Genomic DNA, 19,778 nt, shown 5'->3' on the forward strand with positions numbered 1-19,778 from the left:
AATTGACAGCTTGTCCGCAGGCATTTCTGATTTACCATTAGTTTTGCTAAAGTTGTTTGTACAGTCAAACACTACTTGCTATAGCCATAAAAGTTACTGTTTCTCAATCAATAAATGCACATTACCCTGAACAAATGAACTGGCCTCAGACTCTGCTTACTAAACAACATGTACAAAGAAGTGCAGAGAAAGCAATTTGTATGGGTTTCTTCTGAGAGTGTGCCATCAACATGTTTTTTGGTCGGAGTAACAGAAATGATTTGACCATAGTTAATGGATCCTGAGGTTACATGACCTTTGTGTTTTTGATGGAGTTGTGTGCTCAAATTTATGTTTATGTTTGCTTTCAGCTCCACCCTACTATTGTCATTGGGGGTAAACCTCCAGTGATTTGTGAAAATGAAAAATACCAATGTGCAGTTTGTCAAAAACATGGTGAATATGCAAATATTTTTGCACATGTGCAAACTCATGAAAGGGCAGCTGTCCATCATGGAGGTATGTTTAAATTTCAAATCCAGAGAGTTCCATGCATGTGTTTGCAGTGTTGTAAATATGTACTTTATACCAATGGTGGCATATATGTTGTATTAGTGAACATATACTGTATAAGAATTTCATGCACAAATGGTTTTTAAATGCAATTTGTATTTGTTTGCAGGTTATAAAATATTCAGGTGCCTGCGTGGCTGTGTTAAAACGCCACACCACCACTGCTTGTATTGTGGCCGCACAGTCACCACACAGGACTTCTTCATAAGGCATCTTAACACCTGCAGCAATGTGGTAACCTTAGGTATTCCTTTGTTTAGATATTTTTTATATTTTAACATACATGCACCTTCATTTCTCACAATTTTCAGTTTAAATACAGTATATGCTTGTTTCTCTCTCTCCTCCATCAATACTGCAGCCTCCTCCGTCCCTGCAGTCATAGTCTCAGCTGCCTCCTCTGCCACTCATGCCACCAGTGACCATGGAGCCTCCTCAGCCAGTCATGCCGCCAGTGCCTCACCTTTCTTCGATGCTACCCGTGCCACTCATGCCACCTCAGCTGCCTCCTTTGCCACTCACACCACCAGTGCCTATCTTATTGTAAAGTCATGAACATTGACCTTAACTGAGTCCAGTGAGTTCTGCAGGTCTTTGGGTGTTGTTCTGGGGGCTTTTGTGACCTCTCGGATGAGTTTTAGTTGTGCTTTTTGGGTCATTTTGGTCGGCGGGCCTCTCCCACTATTACTTTACATTGTCAGGCAGGTTCTATTTTAGTGATTTCTTGTTGAGAATTTGTCAATAACAAAGACCTTCATTTAAAAACTGCATTTTGTGTTTACTTATATTGTCTTTGTCTAATGTTTACAGTTTTATGGTGATCTGAAACATTTTAGTGGGACAAACATGCAAAAGATAAAGAAATCAATATTTTATTATATATTTTGTTTTGTTAGACCATATTCTTTCTACATTTCACAGAGCCATTCACATGAATACATAAAAAAAAAACATGTACATAAAGTAACAGATTACAAATTAATGTTATAAGATCTCCTGCTTCACTACAAACACATTTTACAGTTCATAAGCATTAGAAATGAATTGATGCTTGTCACAAAAAGGCCAAGACCTTGGAAGGAGATGCTCACATCAGAATTCCAAATAAAGACCAAGAGGTGTTACAGGTTAGAGAGAGAACCAGCAACTGAGCTCCACTGGAGAGGCCCACAGCTTTCCAGAGCCCAGGTTTAGCTGATGCTGCCGACGAGCCTGTTGATGTCAAGAGAGAAAGCATGGGAGCCATTAAGGATTAATAAAATTACTGCCATTAGACATTCTTTTACTTTTTTAATTTACTACTTTCACATTCATAATATTACAACATAGGCCCCCCTTTTCAAATAAATCTGCAAATTATGCTCTTACACACAACTGCTGACCTTATCTATTTATTATTGTTTAGCTCATTAGTTATTGTCCTGATTGTTTTTTCCTGAGAGTCAAAGAAAACTTTCCTTATTGATCCCTATTGATTAATGGAAAATACATTTTTCTGAGTATGAAGTAATGCCAGCTTTTGTAGGATAATTTGCGACTTTAATATTAATTAAGTCCTGCAGCAGGGCGACCAGTGAAACACACTGTGGAGCTCAGATGGTCCGTGCGCGCTCCCACTGGTCCGTACGTGGTCAGCATGCACTGGTCGTACGTTTTTGAATAGATTCATTAGGGCAAATATGAATTTTGAGCAGCTATAATAACGTTCAAACTGTATTAGTAGTTAATTGGGCTCATATCCCTTTAAGAACCGTCGTCGTGTCATGTAGTAGGCGTGTCGATTAGTGACGTCACTGCTCGACACGCCTACTATACGCCATGTAGTGGGCGTGTCGATTAGTGACGTCACTGCTCGACACGCCTACTATACGCCACGCCTCTTTCTTGCAGGCCGCAGACGGATACACTTGAGAAATTCTGCTGCGCCACGACGACCTGAGAGGAAGTGAAAGAAAACTCAGAGACGCGTTTACTGACCCCGTTAAAAAATACGACACATGACCGTCGGTGCTGTTGCAGTTGGTGCTGTTGCAGTTGGAACTGCTCAAAACTGCAGGAGGTTTCCACACAAAGAGACAGAAACCTGATCCTGGACCTGAATCTGAAACTCTGAAAACCTTTAGTTCTGGTTCTAGTCTCTTGGCTGGAATTCAGAAACAGTTCTTAAACTTTAGTTTTAATTGTTTGTCATCTTTGTCCTTAAATGAGTTCATTGAAATGAGTTAATTTTTTTAAAGAGTTTGTTTCAACAACACGTTTCTACAAGGAAATAACCAGTATGGGTGGAAGTCCATCTGCTGCTGCAGGACACAATAAAACTGGAAACGAGTCCTGCAGCCAAACTGCTGGACTCAAACACCTGGAAGTTTACTTTTATTAAACGAAAGATGAGCTGATCAGTGATGCGCGGGCCGCCTCCTAACCCGCGGGTCCCGCGGTTCGGGTTGGGGCGGGTCAAAGAATTTTCGCTTCACTGCGGGGCGGGTTGGTGTGGTTTACTATTCTGAAATATCTAGTTCTATCTATTAATTTTATTTTTTGTCAAACTGAAAATAAAGACCTTAATCAGTGTCTACATTTTGTTACTATAATATGTAAGACAAAATATTTATCAGTTATTTAAACACAGGTCACGTTTTGTAACGTAATGTCCACGTAGGCGCGTAGTAGGCTACGCAGGTGCAGAAAGCGCCAAGCAGACAAGCAACAAAAGATGGAAGAAGAAGTGTTGAATAACATTCGTTCGGGAGTTTACGTCCTTGAAAAGAAGAAAGAGGGTCAAATGGCTAAATCACAGGTTTGGGACAGGTTCAACAAGGTAATCAGTGCAGACACCAGCAGCAGCATTGGCTATGTGCTTTATAACACTTAAACGCTTTAAAACACTTTATTTATTTGCCTATTTATGTTTATAGGCTTAACGTTCAAATGAAAATACATTTTGTGTTGCCAGTTTCCAGTGCCAATTTAGGAGACCATATGCACCTTTCTCAGACTAAATAAAAGCATTCGTCAATATCATAACATGTGTTTTAATGGGGCGGGGCGGGGCGGGGCGGGTCGGGTTAAAAAAATAGAAGCGGAGGTGCGGGGCGGGTTGGTGCGGTCCAATTTTTTTAAAAGAGCGGGACCCGCGGGTCGGAGAAAAACCCGACCCGCGCATCACTAGAGCTGATTCAGTCACAACAAGGATGAAATATTTCAACGTAGGATCAGAACATAAAGTTTATGTAGCAGCTGCTTTCAATAAGAAGACACCAGCAAAGGTTTTCACTGGAAAGAAAAACACTAACAGTAAAAATCTGAAAGAAGAGCTCCATTATTTCTATTTTAATAATTCTTTACTTCATCAGTTCATTAAACTGACATCCTTCTGTTCACATTTCCACCAGCAGAGGGAGACAAATCACCATCAATGAAGACTCCACTTCCTCCATTCACACATCTGAGCTAACAGGACTGTGTGTTGATGTTTTTCTTCTATGGGCAACCAAAAGTATTGTTTCTAGCTCCAAATAAAAGGTCCTCCACCTGCTGTCATTCAGCATGTTGCAGCTATAATCTTCACAGTGGAAGGTCTCAAACCTTCATGAGTCTCTTCAGTCTTCATACATTCAAAGGAAGAAACTCGCTGCTAAGATGTGACGACCACATCCTGAGAGCTCTGAGTTCCAGGAACAGACGGTGGGAACAAGATGATGGAAAAGCTCAATTCAGCCGAGCACATCAGGGTTTATCCACACAAAGCTAACATGGAAATATCAGTGATACTGGGAAAGAACGGCTTCCTGGACTTTTCATTTAGTAAAGACGTCCTGATACCAACAATAGAATCCATGTGCAGGAATAAAAAGCAGATTTCTGGCAGACCTAGCAGTGGAAACTTCTTTCTAAACGTCTTATTTACCTGGTAAAAATATTGCTGAGTCATGTTTCCATGTGTGTAAAAATGGAATAGTGAGCGTTTCCATGTATTACAGGATGTTTTACAGAATATACAAACATTTACATACAATAGTTGTATGGTTCATTAAAGAGGGAAAAATAGAAAAAAAGGAAAAATATCAAGAACAAATCCCTGATTTAAACAAGTTTTATATCTGAACTTGTTTTTCTAACTAATCACATGACCTTTCTTTCTAGAAACAACTTCACCAAATTCTTAAAGGTGATTAATAATTAATAGAAACATTAAATGAATGCTGCCATGTATTAAATGATCAGTGAGGATCGTTTTTAAAAGAATCTAAACTTTAACAGTGTTGTTGTAAAGAAGAAGGTTTACTTCTTCTGTGCTGGATATTGAGTCTCTACTTTTATCTATTATCTATTTAGTGATGAGCAGAGAAGTGAAGTGTTTGCAGCATCATCAGACATCAGAGCTGATATAGCAGATGTATATTTGTAGACATTTTACAGCTGCAGCAGCTGATTTAAGATGAAAACATCAGATGGAAACAGGAACGCTCCTGTGTTTTTACCACTTCATCCATTATTAGCTTCTAGGCTTTATTTAGCTTCTACTGGCTGCAGTGGAAACTGGGAACCTTCACATTAGTGCAACACAGAAAGAAACTGTTCTCTGCAGCAAGAATTTCATTGGAACAAAGACTTTTTCCACAGAGATTTTTACGCTGTTTAGTTGTACGAGAGCGGCTTGATTCCAAATATTCCTTCTGATGCTGGTTTCTCCACATTAAGCTGCTTTTTACTAGATAAGCTCCTTTATCCTGTTATCTGCTTCCTGACTTTGATCTATTGAGATAAAAGCCAGAATGAGAAGAAAAGTCAATCTTTTCCTCCAGATGTGGAGATGTAGCTGCTGCAGGTTGGGCCAGTCTAGGCTTCTATATTCTGAAGACAAAGACCTTCAGAGAACAAATGAAAACACTTCTAGTTCACCCCTGAAACAGCAGCTTGTTGCTGGAAACTCATTTTAAATGGAAACAAACTTCAAACTGAAATCATGTGATAAGCAGACGTCTGATATGAGCAGAAAGGGGAGAATTAGTCTTTCCCATGTTTGCATGTTCCACATCTTTACCGGTGAAATCTGCTGGGAGCAATTCTCCCAGTGTTCATTTCTTTTCCTTTTCTTCACACAAAGATTTTTACAGCAGAAAAAAAGACTGACAGGATTTATTTTTGTCCTCCAGACAGAAAGTAAAGAAAACCTTGTGCAGCTTGGCCTCAGATTCCTTCAGTGACATGAGCAGAAGAAGAGAATTGTGTGAAAAGGATCCTAAGTGGAAGGAAGGGAGGGAACAGAGTTAAAGACAGAGCTGACTAAATGGAGCAGAGTTCAGCCATATTAAGCAGGCAGAGAATAAAGGTAAGGCCTTCCTGGAGTTTATGAAGAGCAGATTCACTCAGATGTCTGCAGACAGCAAGCGTGCAGAGCTGGAGAAGGAGCTGCTGAAGTGTTGAAGGACACTCTGGAAGGTCTGGAGAAGCTCCACGTCTTCCTGCACTCAAAAAAATAATTTGTTGAATGAACTTAAAAAAATCATGGAAATCATTTCCACACAATTAAATTACTCTTTTTCAAAATTAAACAATTAGTTTATTCAATCCGATATACTTAATTTGGGTCAACTTGATTATTTTGCGTTTGTTCTACTTAATCTTTCTTTCTAGTTTAACCCATTTTAAATGTGTATGTTCAACTTTTAAGTATTAGTTTTGATTTAAACAAATACTTTAGGTTAAGTCAACTTAATTTGCATGGGTAAAATTAACTTCAGATGTTATACAATCTAAACTCATCAGAAACAAGTTTCAACAACTTAAATCAATAGAATCAGACTAAAAAATAGTAAATAAGTTTGATTAACCCTGATATATTTGGCTGACCCAAATCAAGGATATCTGGTTTAAAAAACTAAAATGCTTAAATGTTGAAAATAAATTAATTAATTAGGTGGAAATGATTTCCATGATTTCTTCAAGTTCATTCAACAAAACAAAAGGAAAATAACTTCCGGATGGCTGTAGCTCAGGTGGAAGAGCAGAGAGTCGGTGGATTCGAATCCAGCTTCCCCCAGACTACATGCCTAAGTGTCCTTGGGCAAGACACTGAACCTGAGGTGGCCTCTCAATAGCCCATCGGGATCATTGTCATATTGGGATATACACATTCAAGATATTCAAATTGAAAAAGCAAAAATATAAACAATGTAGATTTATCCCGCGCTCTTCCTGGATGTACAGCTCTGGAAGTCACAAATAAAATGCACTTTCAATGTTCTTCTGTGTTACGTTTATATTTTCTGAAAAATGCTTGCTTTCCACCAACCCATATTTATATTGTATCGATATGGAGACATCTGGAATGAATATTTTGTCCATATCGTTCAGCCCTGGTGTGAATGGCTGAATCTGACGCGTATTAAAGTGCTTTGGATAAAAGCACTGTCCATGTACTATTTACTTCTTATGTGTGGTGCCAAAAGTTGGAATAAAAACACAGCTTATTTGCTTTCAATCAAACTCTTATTTGTGTAAAGACCGTTTAGTCTTACATGTTGACAATGGTTTACCAAAACTCAGTAATTACATTAATAAAACATAAAACAACAGCACACAGTTTCTAAAAACATGAATTTGTAGTGCTTACTTTATGAAAGACAAAATGAGGTTAACTAAGGTTATAATGAAACAAAAAACAATACCCTTAATGGTACTCCTGCCAAGGAGGTCAACATTCTTACAGCACATTTACATAGATCTAAGTGGATACAACTTAATACAAAAAAAAAAAAAAAAAAATGAAAACCATGTGTTTTTATGAGTAAAAAAAAAAAAAAAATACTAAAGTGCAACTTTACTCAATATGTCATCGCTCCTTACAGTTCACAGAACGAGGAAAAAAGATGCAACAAGATATATGCAGTCTTCAGTTTTTTACATTGCTGTTCACATATTTCTTTTAAATCTGCTTGGCACACTAAAAGCTTTTGACTGACGTGATGAAACAGTGAAAAAGTTGAAAAATGTAATATGAAATCTTTAATAAACTGATGAGGCTAGAATTCTCCCAAATCCAGACTTAGCTACCGCTTTTAAGTGCAACATGAAACTTTAGCATTCATAAATACAGATCAGTAAGTAGGTCAGCCTGTGAATTGTGTGCTCTCCCCTTTTTTTTTTTTTTTAAGTAATGTCCACACCAGCTGTGTTTTGACCACTCATTTCCTTGCAGATACAAAATGATTTTCTGAACAGCTTCAGATATCTATTTTAATTCTGGAAATAAAGACAGTGTGTTTATATCCAGTCTTCACATATTTCTTTTTTTCAAATATACTTGGCATGCTAAAAGCTTTTGACTGACATAAAAGTGTAAAAAAGTTGAAAAAGATTATTTGAAATATTTTACAAACTGGCAAGACAACAATTTTCCAAAATCCAGACTTTTAAAAGTGCAACATGAATCTTTAACATTCATAGACAAATAACAGTAAGTTGGGCAGCCTGTGAATTGTGTGCTCTCCCTTTTTTTAAGTAATGTCCACACCAGCTGTGTTTTGAAAGTTTGGCTGACCACCCGTTTCCTTGCAGATCCTGAACAGCTTCAAACATATATTTTAACTCCTGAAATATAAAGAAAAGGTGTCCTTGGATATCCAATCTTCAGTATGTCACATTGTTGTTCCCATATTTCTCTTAAATCTCCTCAGCCCACTAAAAGCTTTTTGCTTTCAAAATTGTTATAAAGTTAAGACATCAAATACATCTTACAAACTGCTTTAAAGTGCAAATGAAACTAACAATCTTTGTAAGTAAGAAATAGTATGGGCAGCCACTAAAATGTCGTTTTTAGAATGATGAACGTGCCAGCAGTGTTTTGAGAGTTTGCACTTTGGCTGACAGCTTGTTTCCTTCCATCTCCATTATGATTTTCTGCACAGCTTCAAATGTATATTTTAATTCTGGAGGGTAACTAATGTTCAGAGAATACACAAGTCCGAGAAACATTGCCATTGCGAATGGGACACTTCTCAAACCACTCAGTACCTCTACCCCCTCCAAAACGATTCCAATGTCCTCAGGATCGTCATCAGGGTCTGCACCATTGTGTCGAATCACATAGATCCCAAAGACCGTTTCTGCCAGGTCTCTTTCGATACACTGATCATCAGTCTGTGGGAGAACAATAAGGAAGGTATAAACACAGATTTTCTCAGTAGGATTTCATCATGCATCATTCTTGTACAGACCTTACTCTAAAAATGACATGGAAAATGTGATCTAAAAGATATGACTTGTAAATTACAAATTCTAAAATGGCAAAAATTATGGAAGCCTCCTTCATAACACGGAATATTTTGAAATTGACTAATATGTGAGTGCTTTCTTTAGTCCTCAATAATCGAAGAGTTTTTTTAAAATGCCTGAGCCAGCAAGTTCAAAGATTCCCTGTCTACGCAAGGTCTGTAAGGAGGTGGAGTCAGAAAGCCTGTGAAGCCTTGCAGGACAGTTTTTACACCACAAGACGTGGTGCTCTTTGTCAAACACATGGGCCCTGATTTATTAAACGATTGTACGACCAAAATCTGTACGTACAACCATTTCCACGCAAGACTCGGCATTTTTCAATATTGACATGAGCGTAGGATACGATCAAATCTCACGACAGCTCTGAGTTTGTGTACGCAAATCTGAGTCAGTGTGGGTTTGCGGTGCAGCTCAGCAGAACCTTAAAAGTGTTTATTGGAAAAAAAAAAAAATTCAAACTGTCATTCAAGCATGTAAACAGCTCTCGAAATAATAATAATAATAATAATAATAATAATTCCAAAAAGGCAGTGATAACAGCCGCTGGTCTTTGAGGTGCAGAACGAGGGACGGACGTGCACCCTCGGCTCCTGTGTCCTGGTTCTGGTGGTCTGGCTCAGCGGGCCACTCTAGGACTATGATGCCATGTTGCTGGTGCCTGACTCTGAAACATTAAATCTGAATAAAAATGTGAACCCGTGTAACATGTCAGCTTTGTGACAGTTACTAATTACAACCCTCCGGATCCGCCGGATCTGTGTCTCCACTGCCTGCAAATCCGGAGAGGGAGTCGGACCCGATTATCATCTCTCTATCACTATCATCTCCTCTGTAACGGTCAGAGTCGGGCTGGGATCTGGCTGCCTCCTCCAGTCTGCTGCTGAGCCTCAGCAACATGTTTTTTGGTGGTGAGTTTTAAGTCTGATCACTTCTTCTTTACCTGGCAGTGTAGGTAAAGAATTTACTGTCGAGATGAAGACACGTATACATACGTGATCACGAAGGCAGTTAACAGCTGCGGAGTTGTGGATATATATATTATGCTACTTGAATTTTATTAATACCTCAGCTGGAGTCCGTTCCACAACTCGTGGCTGTTAACTGCCTCCGTGATCTTTTTCCACACTGCAGATTTGTGAACAACTTTTACTCCGCTTTTCAGGTGGCCAAACAACACATCTTTATTATATGTAACCTCACAGATGAGGGTTTCTACCTCTGAAAAATTTATTTTCTTCGCAGTACTTCTCTTCTCCATGGTTTCACCTCATTGGGTGAGGTCTCTGAACCATGAATATTTATCCATGGGCGTAACATTTAAATGACAATGAAAATCAGCCGTGGCATTTATCAAACAGCGTCTAATCGTACAAAGAGACTGGTCTGATACAAAACGTTTAATAAATCACACGTGGGTCCAACCGTATGATCATTTTAACTAACAAATGTGCGCTTATTCTTACGATCGTTTGATAAATGAGGGTCATAGAGAGGACATTAATCAGATCATTGCCTGCATCACTGATTATACTAAATTCTGTCAAGATACCACCATCCACCTGCACAAGGCTTCTTGTTCTGATGGGATAAGTTAGAATTAGACACTGAAGCAGGAGAGGGTGCCGGTATTCTGGAAAACCTTACACCTGGTACCAGAGCTAAAACTTTTAATCTTATGTGGTCAGATAAATCAGACAGACATGGGGAGGAATACAGAAAGCTGGTCAGCAACTTTGTGGACTGGAGCAACAGGAACAATATCCTTCTGATACAATTCTGAGAAAAGGGAGATGGTTAATGACTTCAGAGGAGGAAACCTGTACACTGCGCATCAGGACCCTGAGAAAGGAAGTTGAGGACTTGGACAGCAAATTGGACAGGAAGGTCAACACAGATGCTGTACAGTAAGGAGATGAGTAGCAGGCCTCTAGAGAGCAACCAAAAGTGTGCCAAGTGCGACAAATTTTTTTAGTCATCCGGTACAACAAAAGAACAACATGAGAATCACATATTTAGGGATCATTATAAAATGTGGAATATTGTGCAATTTTCTAAAGTAAGGTCGTTTTATATTGCCCTAGGTAAATTTTCACTGTGCCTGACAAAATAAAACCACAAAGTTGGGATGAAAGATGAATGCGTGTGAGAGATGTGTGATGGCTGTTCAACATACCGTGTAGTCCTTCACAAATTTTTGTGGATCCTCATTTAAGTACACTGTCAAGCCTCTGAGGATGCATTCTCTTTTGACATCAATGCTGTCAGCCTAAAAATGACATTTAGAAAGGACGTTCACACCCATTAAGATCAATACCAACTGGTATGCAAAATTTCTAAAAAAAAAAAAAAGAAAAAAAAAACTAGATGCAACTTTAAGAAGGCAGCTTTAAAAATAATTACATTTTAATAAAATGCTCTCAACTTTATATCCATTAGGCAGTTCAAGTCTGTGGTCTCTGTTGGCCTATGAAGAGACTTACAACCTGTCATGGGTGCACCCTGTATGTCATCCACTGGAATCCAGAAACCAAAACAAAAGAGATGCAGGGGTAGCTAAATGAGCAGTTCTGAAAAAATACTGGAACAATCATTTGAATTCTACCAAGTATTCTCTACTTTTATATTAATTTCACATCTTTAAAGTGGAAATAAAGCAGACAACCAAGTTAACTTTATTTACTAGATTGACTCCTTAACCAACACACTAACAGTGGGTTTGCGGCATCAATCCGCCATAAAGAACGAGCACAAAAACGTGCCAAGAAAACGGAGGAGTGACAGGTAAAGTTAAGTGGGAAGGTACTAAGTCATCAAACCATGTTCCCACTTAACTTTACCTGTCACTCCTCCATTCTTTAAGGCGGATTGATGCCGCAGACCCACTGTTAGTGTGTTGGTTGGTCAGTAGAGGTGAGGTTATTGGCGGTGAAATTAAAAACACTCGGAGCAGCTTCAAGGGAAAGTTTGGTATTTTGCAACCTGGACTTATTTTCTAGCATTAAATACTATCATTTACTCACCCAGACAGTTTTTGTGTAACTTGAACTCCTTCGGGAGATATTAAGATCCACTAGCGATCAGCGTACATCCAATATATATCAGACAATATATTGGATACCAGTTTTTTAAATGCCCCATGTGCAATGGAGTTAAAGGAATACTTCACCCTCATGCTGATTAACACTCTGGACACTTTCTTGATATTTATCGTGCAGCCGAAGATGTGGAATGAAGACATCATTCTGAGGGTAAAGTATTCCTTTAACAACATGGTGAGATAACAATGTGGAGCGCTTTCAATAACTTACAGTTGAGGCCTTTTTTTCTCTTTGCTTAGATACCTCTGATACTTAGTCACATTATCATAACTTTTGATAAGCTTCTTGACTTAAATATTTGAACATAATTTCCTGACCTCTTATCTTACCCGAGTCATTGGAAGCATCACTGCCTTTATCTTTTTCCCGAGGACTCCTCCTTTTCTGGCAAACACTTTCATCAAGTTTTCAGAATGTGCATCAAGTTGCAAGAAGAACTTGGACTGCAGCTCAACTGTGGTTATCCTCTTGAATTCTGCTTTCACCTAAAAATTAAACAGAAAAAAAAAAAAATAATGATCATCGTGCATTTTAAGAAAGAAAAAAGAAAGCATTGTCATTATATTTACTTACCTCCCTCACATTAAAGAGACCTGGCCACCTTGCTTTGAAATCCGCTACCATGGGTGCATCTTGGACTACCTCAAGACGTCTTAGTGCAAACGTTTTGTCCATCATGGCAGCTACTTTGTCTTCATTATTTCGGATCATTACTTCAGACAGGAGTTTTACTCTTATCTGCTCCAAAGTTTCAGCTGTTTCACCGGCTGGATATGGTGGGCAGTAATTCACTTCTGCCTTTTTAGGTTTCTTAACACCATAGGCAGGACTGCAACGATCATCAGGTTTCTGTTTCAGAGAATTCACAGTCACTTCTGGACATCCAAGTCTCCTGAGCTTTGATCTGTAGTTCCCAAGTTTATATTTTAAACTTGTCTTCCAACCACCAAATCCACTTATGGAACCTGGCTCTTTCAAGCAAGGATGTGCCGTTATAAGAGCTGCTGCTACCTCACTGAACTCTGCATCAGAGAGGTACACTTTGTGCTTGACAATAGTTTCCATCAAACCATCCATGATTGCTGACTTAAGTTTTACATCAGGATTCAACAAGGATCCAGTTTCTCTGAAAGCTGTGTTGGCTTTTTCAAGCTGCAGTTCACTTTCATAAGAAAACTTAGGAATGCTGAAAACAAGGGGCCAACTGGATGACCGAGAAGAGGTTGATTCAGAAGAAGACAGGATATCTGTGTCAAATGAGTTACCAGATGCAAATGAAGAGCGGTCATCCGTTGACTGGGAAGCTGCAGCCGCCGAGTACGAAGGTGGTGGAGATCCATCAGATAGGCGAGGCGTTTCTGCATCCAAGATTACTCTAAGAGTACCTTTATCCATGACATCTGACATTGATTCCAAGTTGGTGAACTCATTGCCAAAGTCAACATCCATATATTGAAGTCTGAAACTTCCTTGTATTCCACATTGTTTTTTTATATTCTCTGCAAGTTCACTGACAGATCCTGGAATGCCATCTGGGAAAATCAATTTGTGTGAGTTGTTTTCTCCCAAGATTACTCGCAGCTTTGCTGGTGTCGACATCTTTCAACAATCTAAATATGTAAAATAAGGACAACAAGAATAGGTTTCAATATTAAAAAAAAAAAAAAAAAACATTTGTGTTTCAACACATCTTACAAGTTGATAAATCGTTTCAGTGTCACCATTCGTGTGGGTCCAACAAAATAATCTGCCAAAGGGTAGTCATCAGCCAGTTCATCAAGCCTAATCATGAGAGTTTCAGAGGCTGAACTTGTGAGCTCAAAAGCTCTAAAATGTTCTCTATACCACCCATAAAGTCTCTTCAGAATAAAATATGGTTTGTCATTCACAATGTAGACCTGAAGAATTTCTCCAAAGTCGGGCAGTCCACTTGTAGAGCTATGAACAAGTATCATCCCTTTTCTGAAATTCACACCATTGCTTGTCACACTGTTAACCAGATGAATTTCTGTTGTTCCAGGAAAGTTCTGGTTAATGGCCTGAGCTATTTCTTGTTTTAAAACATCCACTGGAAGGGTAGAGACATTTGTGACCTCAGCAGCTGATTTCTGAAAACTCATTTTCATGTGATATCCCATCATGAGTTGATGCTTAGTGGCCAGAGTGAGGGGCACATTTTTGAAGCAGTTGACATGTCGCACAACTTGCTTGAAAAAACTGTGCTTTGCCTCAAAGCGCATTGTCCATAGCTCCACAAGAGGACCAAACATCCTTATAAGTTGAGGGTAGTGCTCCACAAAGTGATGTTTTGGAATTAAGTGCACATCAGGGAAAAGTTCTTGGAACTTTTGCCTGTGACCTGAAATTTTCCCCTCAAGATAGGCTATAGACTCATCTGTATGTACTGGAGCAACCACAAGCTCCATAATGTCTTTTAAGTCCAACAGAACTTCCCAAGCTGGTTCACCTTCAGAAACCAAAGGCCCAATAATAAATGGGAGTAGTCTTAAAAGGGACCAGTTTTCGTGGGCATTCCCACCGATTGTTTTTCTAACTGAAAATGTCAGTGGGATTGCATGTGGCTTGTTTTTTTTGTCTCCCCACTTGTAAGGGAAATGCAAGATGGCTTCGTTGAGTGTTTCAAGGTTAAAATATTTCTTGTTCACAAGGACACCCAAACAATGAGCAAGCTCTACTGGTACAACGCCTTCGAAAACATCATGCATCACATCCGGAGGATAGCCTGTGTGAATGCTAAAGTGGGTGAGTGTTTTAGTGATAATGCAATGATTTTTCACCCCAAAACAACTTGCACCACTCTCTGAAGCTGTTTTCACATGAAAGGCATGGAGCTCTTCTCTCCTGAGACTGAACGCACCTGACCTCACATCTCTTGTCTGAATGTCTGCTTTTGTTGCAGTGCAAAATCTGCAGATATAACCACTGGAGAAGCTCTCATTGAAACCTGCTAGACTGTGAGCTCCCAGGTTATCGGCCACAACAAACTGGACTGTTCCTTTCAAATCTTTGCCAAGCAATGGAATGTAAAGTCCATGTTGCTCTAAAGTTTTTAAATCGTGAAGAAGAGGATGCAAAATCTGTTCATAACGGTACTTCTTTAAATCATCACTTTTGCACAGGATTGCCAGATAAATTGAGTATAGTGAGGAGTGACAGCTTGCAGGTAAATTATTTAAAGTCCAGTAAATGCCACAAAGTTTGTGCTTCCTGCGAGACGTTCCCAGTGGATTACAAATTTCAAATTCATCTATGTATAGTTTTAACAAAATTCTCAACTCACCTCCTGCCAAAAATTTATTATTTTTTAAGTGTGAACCATCTTGAGAAGATCTGTAAACATGATGCGCAAAAGACACTTTACTTTGTTGTACACTGTGATTTTCTACTACTTTGTCCACAACATCTTTTCTTTCGAAGAGCTGCTGTAGCGATTTCAGTATGGGAACATACTGAAAACTTTTCCTTGCTTTGGCATCAAGTGTGTACTCAATAGGTTGTATTACATTGAACTTGTTTCTGTAAAATCGATTGCGAAGAAAAGAAGTGCTTAAAGCACCACTCACCTCGATAGCTTTGAGCAAAGGATTAGATTCATAGACAGCAGATGCTACTTCTGCTATAAAAGATTCATCCACTGTTATACTATGTTTTTTAAATAAACCCTCAAGAATCTTAACGGAGAATGGAAATGTGGCTGATCTTAACAAGTAGTTAAGTTCTTCCAGAAATTCATCAAGTTTTGATCCTGGAACATGGGAAAAATGCTCCAACTTGAGCAACGCTGCCGCAAAATTTTGCTCAAACACATCAAGCAAGTTCTTAGTTATGTCTGCATTGCAGCCTGAAGATATAGGTACCCGAACTTCAGGGTTGTCTTGATTTTCTGCAACCTCTCCAATACTGTCAGAGTCTTCTTGTAGAACTTGGGTATTTTCAACTATACCTAGCTTAAAATGTTTCAGTGTGTGTGGGTTGTGCTTCCTATTCTTATGTGAGTGGAATGTTCCATAAATGTTGGTTTGAAAAGTGCAATCTTTAAACATGCATCCAACAGTTTCATTGTTCTTCAAATGAGTTCCAATGTGTACAAAGTACTCTCTCTCTGTAGGAAGGCTGCTACATGCACACAAATGACATCTGAATGTGGACAACTCCTGAATGTCTGTAGAGCTTGGTTTTGGATGTACTCTACTCAAATGAATACGCAAAGCATTCCATGTCTTAAAAGTACATGGGCAAGTGGTATGAGGGCATGGATAGCGTTGTCTCAGATAGTGCTGTATTCTAAAATGTTTTAGAAGTTCAGGTCTACCAGACATGGACATACCACATTCCTTACACCTCCACATTTTTCAAAATTTGTAGTTTTAAAAGAATTGTGCTGATTTAAGTTTGTTGGACCTAAGCACAACTTAATTTAAACATTTTAAGCAAGAAAAAGAAAAACAAATCTACATTCATAACAAAAAAAAGACCTTTAGAGCCTGGAGTTTTGCACACAAAAACTGATGAAATCCTCTACTTTGCAAGAAGGGAATTCTCTCAACAGAAATCAGCGGTAGGGCAGAATCGGGCAAAATCAGCGGGGTTGGACAGGAAAACAAGGGATAAACTTGCCGCCACAAAGATCCTGTAATGCAAAGAAAACAATGACCAGTAAATTAAAGTGGAGATGTATATACCCTACTCCTTGAGCTTAGTTACACCTTATAGTACAATGTGTTGACTACCATGCAATTTAGTCTATTTCTGTTGCCTCCCAATTGCAGCATTGCAGTGAATTTACACATACAATATTAATTATCAATGCACAATATTGCTAAAATAATATAAGCATTATCTGATAGGTCAGTGAAGTCACTAGGTATTTTTTAAACCTCACTATGGACTGATTTAGCATAGGTTACTGAGATGCTGAAGAAAAGTGTGGAAAGAAAAAAAAACAAAGAAAAAATGCCAAAGACTGCAGAGAACATTTGACTTAACAGATTAGCTTTAAATAGTGTATATCTCAGATAATGTATCGTCATTAAGAAAACCTCCCAACATCATCATGCAAACATCATGCATCAGTTTGAGACACACTGCACTTCAGAAATAACTATAATGGAAGTTTCTGCTTGTTTACACTTCTCAGACCCAGCTGTTGCTCCAGCAAAGAAAACTTTTCTATCCTCACACCTCTGAAAACGCGGACTTTCTTCTCTGGCTCTAAGTTGTTTTCTGATGTGCACTCTGGTGGCGGTGTGTGCAGACACGTCATACATGTGTGTCTCCAAAGAACTAAACGGTTAGTGGCTAAATATTTTAATTTGAAGACGACATGTAATTTGTCTCTAAATAACATGTCCTCCTTTTTCTGTACCGTAAACGGCGCAGCTCTACCCCCACACACTGGCGCGCGCGCGCACAAACGTGAGCTTCACCCCTCCACACACAGTGCAATGAGAAATCAATTTAAGGTTAAGTAATTTTTTTTTTCAACCTGGAACTATTTTTTTTAGCATGAAATACATCATTCACTCACCCAGACAGTTTTGGTTTAACTTGAACTCCTTCGGGAGAAATTAAGATGCACCTGCGATCAGCGTACATACATAATGGGAGTAAACGGGGCAGGTTCGCGCAGCCAATAAATAAGGCAATTTCTGCCACAAAACTTCATTTCACCAATGTGTTTTTATGAATCGCTTTTCTGATCCCTCTGTGAGCTCCATGCGGCTCAGTCGTTATTTACAGCCATTAACTTTAAGTGGCGGCTTTGATGACGTCACTTCCAGGCCGCTTCACAGTGCCTGTAATGGCTGTAAATAGGAACGGATCACCACAAAAACGCAACTCCAAGCCGCATGGAGCTCACAGAGGGATCACAACAGCATTTCACAAGAACACATTGGTGAAATGAAGGAGTTGTTTTTTTTTTGTTTTGTTTTTTTTTTTGTTTACAGAAATGGCTGTATTTAGAGCCTGCCCCACCCACTCCCATTCCATTTGATGTACGCTGGTGGCGAGTGGATCTAAATATCTCCCGAGGAGATACAGTTACACCAAAACTGTCTAGGTGATTAAATGATCGTATTTCATGTTAGAAAATAGCCCCAGGTTAAAAAAAAAAAAACAAAAAAAAAGAATTTATCTTTTAAAACGTTCCCAAGGAAGCAAAGAAAAACATCCACTGGGTTTAGCAAATTTAATAAAAATACAATTTCTGAAGATGACATGAGGCGACAAGTGGTGCAAATAATATCACAAACATGAACTGACATCATAGACTGTAAAAGGCTGACATCCAGTAACATTTTGAACTAATTAGGCTAACCGTCCTCCCCTTGCATCGTGCTACCTATACAGTGACCTAGCTAGCAACTGTTTGGCTTTGATCAAGTAATACATTAATCAATCAAATAATAATTAAATGTATGTATGTATGTATGTATACAAGATGCATTCAAGCATGGTGTAAATTTTTTCAGATGACATTAGATTCCAGCTTACCTTAAACTTTCCACATGCTCCTCGTTTTGCCTGCTGCTTGCTGTTCTCTTTTTCCCTCGCGACAGTGTCCGGGAATTTCTGTGTCTGTATCTGAACTTGAATCCTTCATGTTAGCTCAACATGAATTAATCAAGTAAATAGTGAGTTTTAAGGTTTTACGTTAAATTTACACAAAGTTATTGTGTAAATCTACAATCACATTTTATTTAAGTAGAAACTACATGTTAGAGTTGAGAAAATTGGACAAACTGGTTGTTTCTATTTTTTGAGTGTGGATGCCGTGGAGAAGCTGGCCGCCACCTCACTGCATGTGTTCGCTGAGAAGCAGGTGTTACACCTGCCTGAAAAGATCCCACTCAGTCATGTTCAGGCTGCACCACTAATCTGTCCTCTCCTCCTGGAGGTTCAAAGAGATGCACAAGTTTCCTTCCTTCCCAAACTTCCCAATGTGGAGGTGTTGGCTTCCCAGCTGGACAGATACATGCACATCACCAAGACCATTTGTGAGGAGATGAAGAAAAGCTGAACTCATATTTAGTCAGCAACACGTTTTATTCTTTATACACACATTTTTAAAGCTACACTAGAATAAAAGTGTGATTTTATTGGAGATGATTTTAACAGGAAACTGAAGTCAGCCGTTGATGCTGCAGCTCCACTTAAAACCAGAACTAGAAGATCCAAACTCACACCATCGCGGAGAAACGAAGAAACCACAAACCTGGAAAGAAGCTGCAGGAGAGCAGAGAGGAAACGGAGGAAATCAAGATGAACTTTTCATTTAGAAAGTTTGAAGGAACAAGTCAGAGTTTACAATAAAGCAGTGAAACAGGCCAGAACGCTCCACTTTTCATCTGATTCCACACAATAAAAATAATCCCAGATTCCTTTTTAAAACAACACGTCTTTTAATGAACCCAGATTTGAACAAGTCCTCCATGACAGCATCACATGCTGCATGTGAGGACTTTGCAGACCACTTCAGAAGTAAAATCAATGCTATTAGATCCAGTTTTTATCTCAGCGACATGTTGATCTTAACAGACCTCAAGCTTTGTTTTTACCAGAGGAAACACTGGAGAGTTTGTCCTGGTTGATGCAGAGATGTTGCTCCAGTTTCCTCCTCAACCAACAAGCTGCCTTTTAGATCCATTCCCACATCACTTTAAACATGTGATGCTTTCTTTGAGCGTGAGCTTGCAGACGTGGTGAGGTCCTCCTTCAGACGGGCGTCTTCCCATCTGCCTGTAAAACAGCAGTGGTGAGGCCCCTTCTGAAGAAGAGGAATTCACACCCAAACCTTCTGGAGAACTACCGACCTGTATCCAACTCACC

The 19,778-nt window shown here is 39.0% G+C and overlaps 2 protein-coding genes across 2 annotated transcripts in view; both read right to left on the minus strand.

Moving 5' to 3' along the window:
• LOC121636043 (NACHT, LRR and PYD domains-containing protein 3-like) overlaps positions 1–19,778 on the minus strand; it is a 293,753-nt gene that overhangs the window by 57,944 nt on the left and 216,031 nt on the right. The window lies entirely within an intron of this gene.
• LOC121636045 lies at positions 7,326–12,710 on the minus strand. The gene is made up of 4 exons (XM_041979389.1): positions 12,501–12,710; positions 12,257–12,412; positions 11,003–11,095; positions 7,326–8,694 (listed from the first exon to the last, which is right to left on the minus strand). Exons 1-4 carry the CDS (start codon positions 12,636–12,638, stop codon positions 8,371–8,373), a joined length of 711 nt encoding a protein of 236 aa, XP_041835323.1. The 5' UTR covers positions 12,639–12,710; the 3' UTR covers positions 7,326–8,370.

Source organism: Melanotaenia boesemani (assembly GCF_017639745.1).
Source record: "Melanotaenia boesemani isolate fMelBoe1 chromosome 2 unlocalized genomic scaffold, fMelBoe1.pri SUPER_2_unloc_2, whole genome shotgun sequence".
NCBI classification, from domain to species: domain Eukaryota; kingdom Metazoa; phylum Chordata; class Actinopteri; order Atheriniformes; family Melanotaeniidae; genus Melanotaenia; species Melanotaenia boesemani.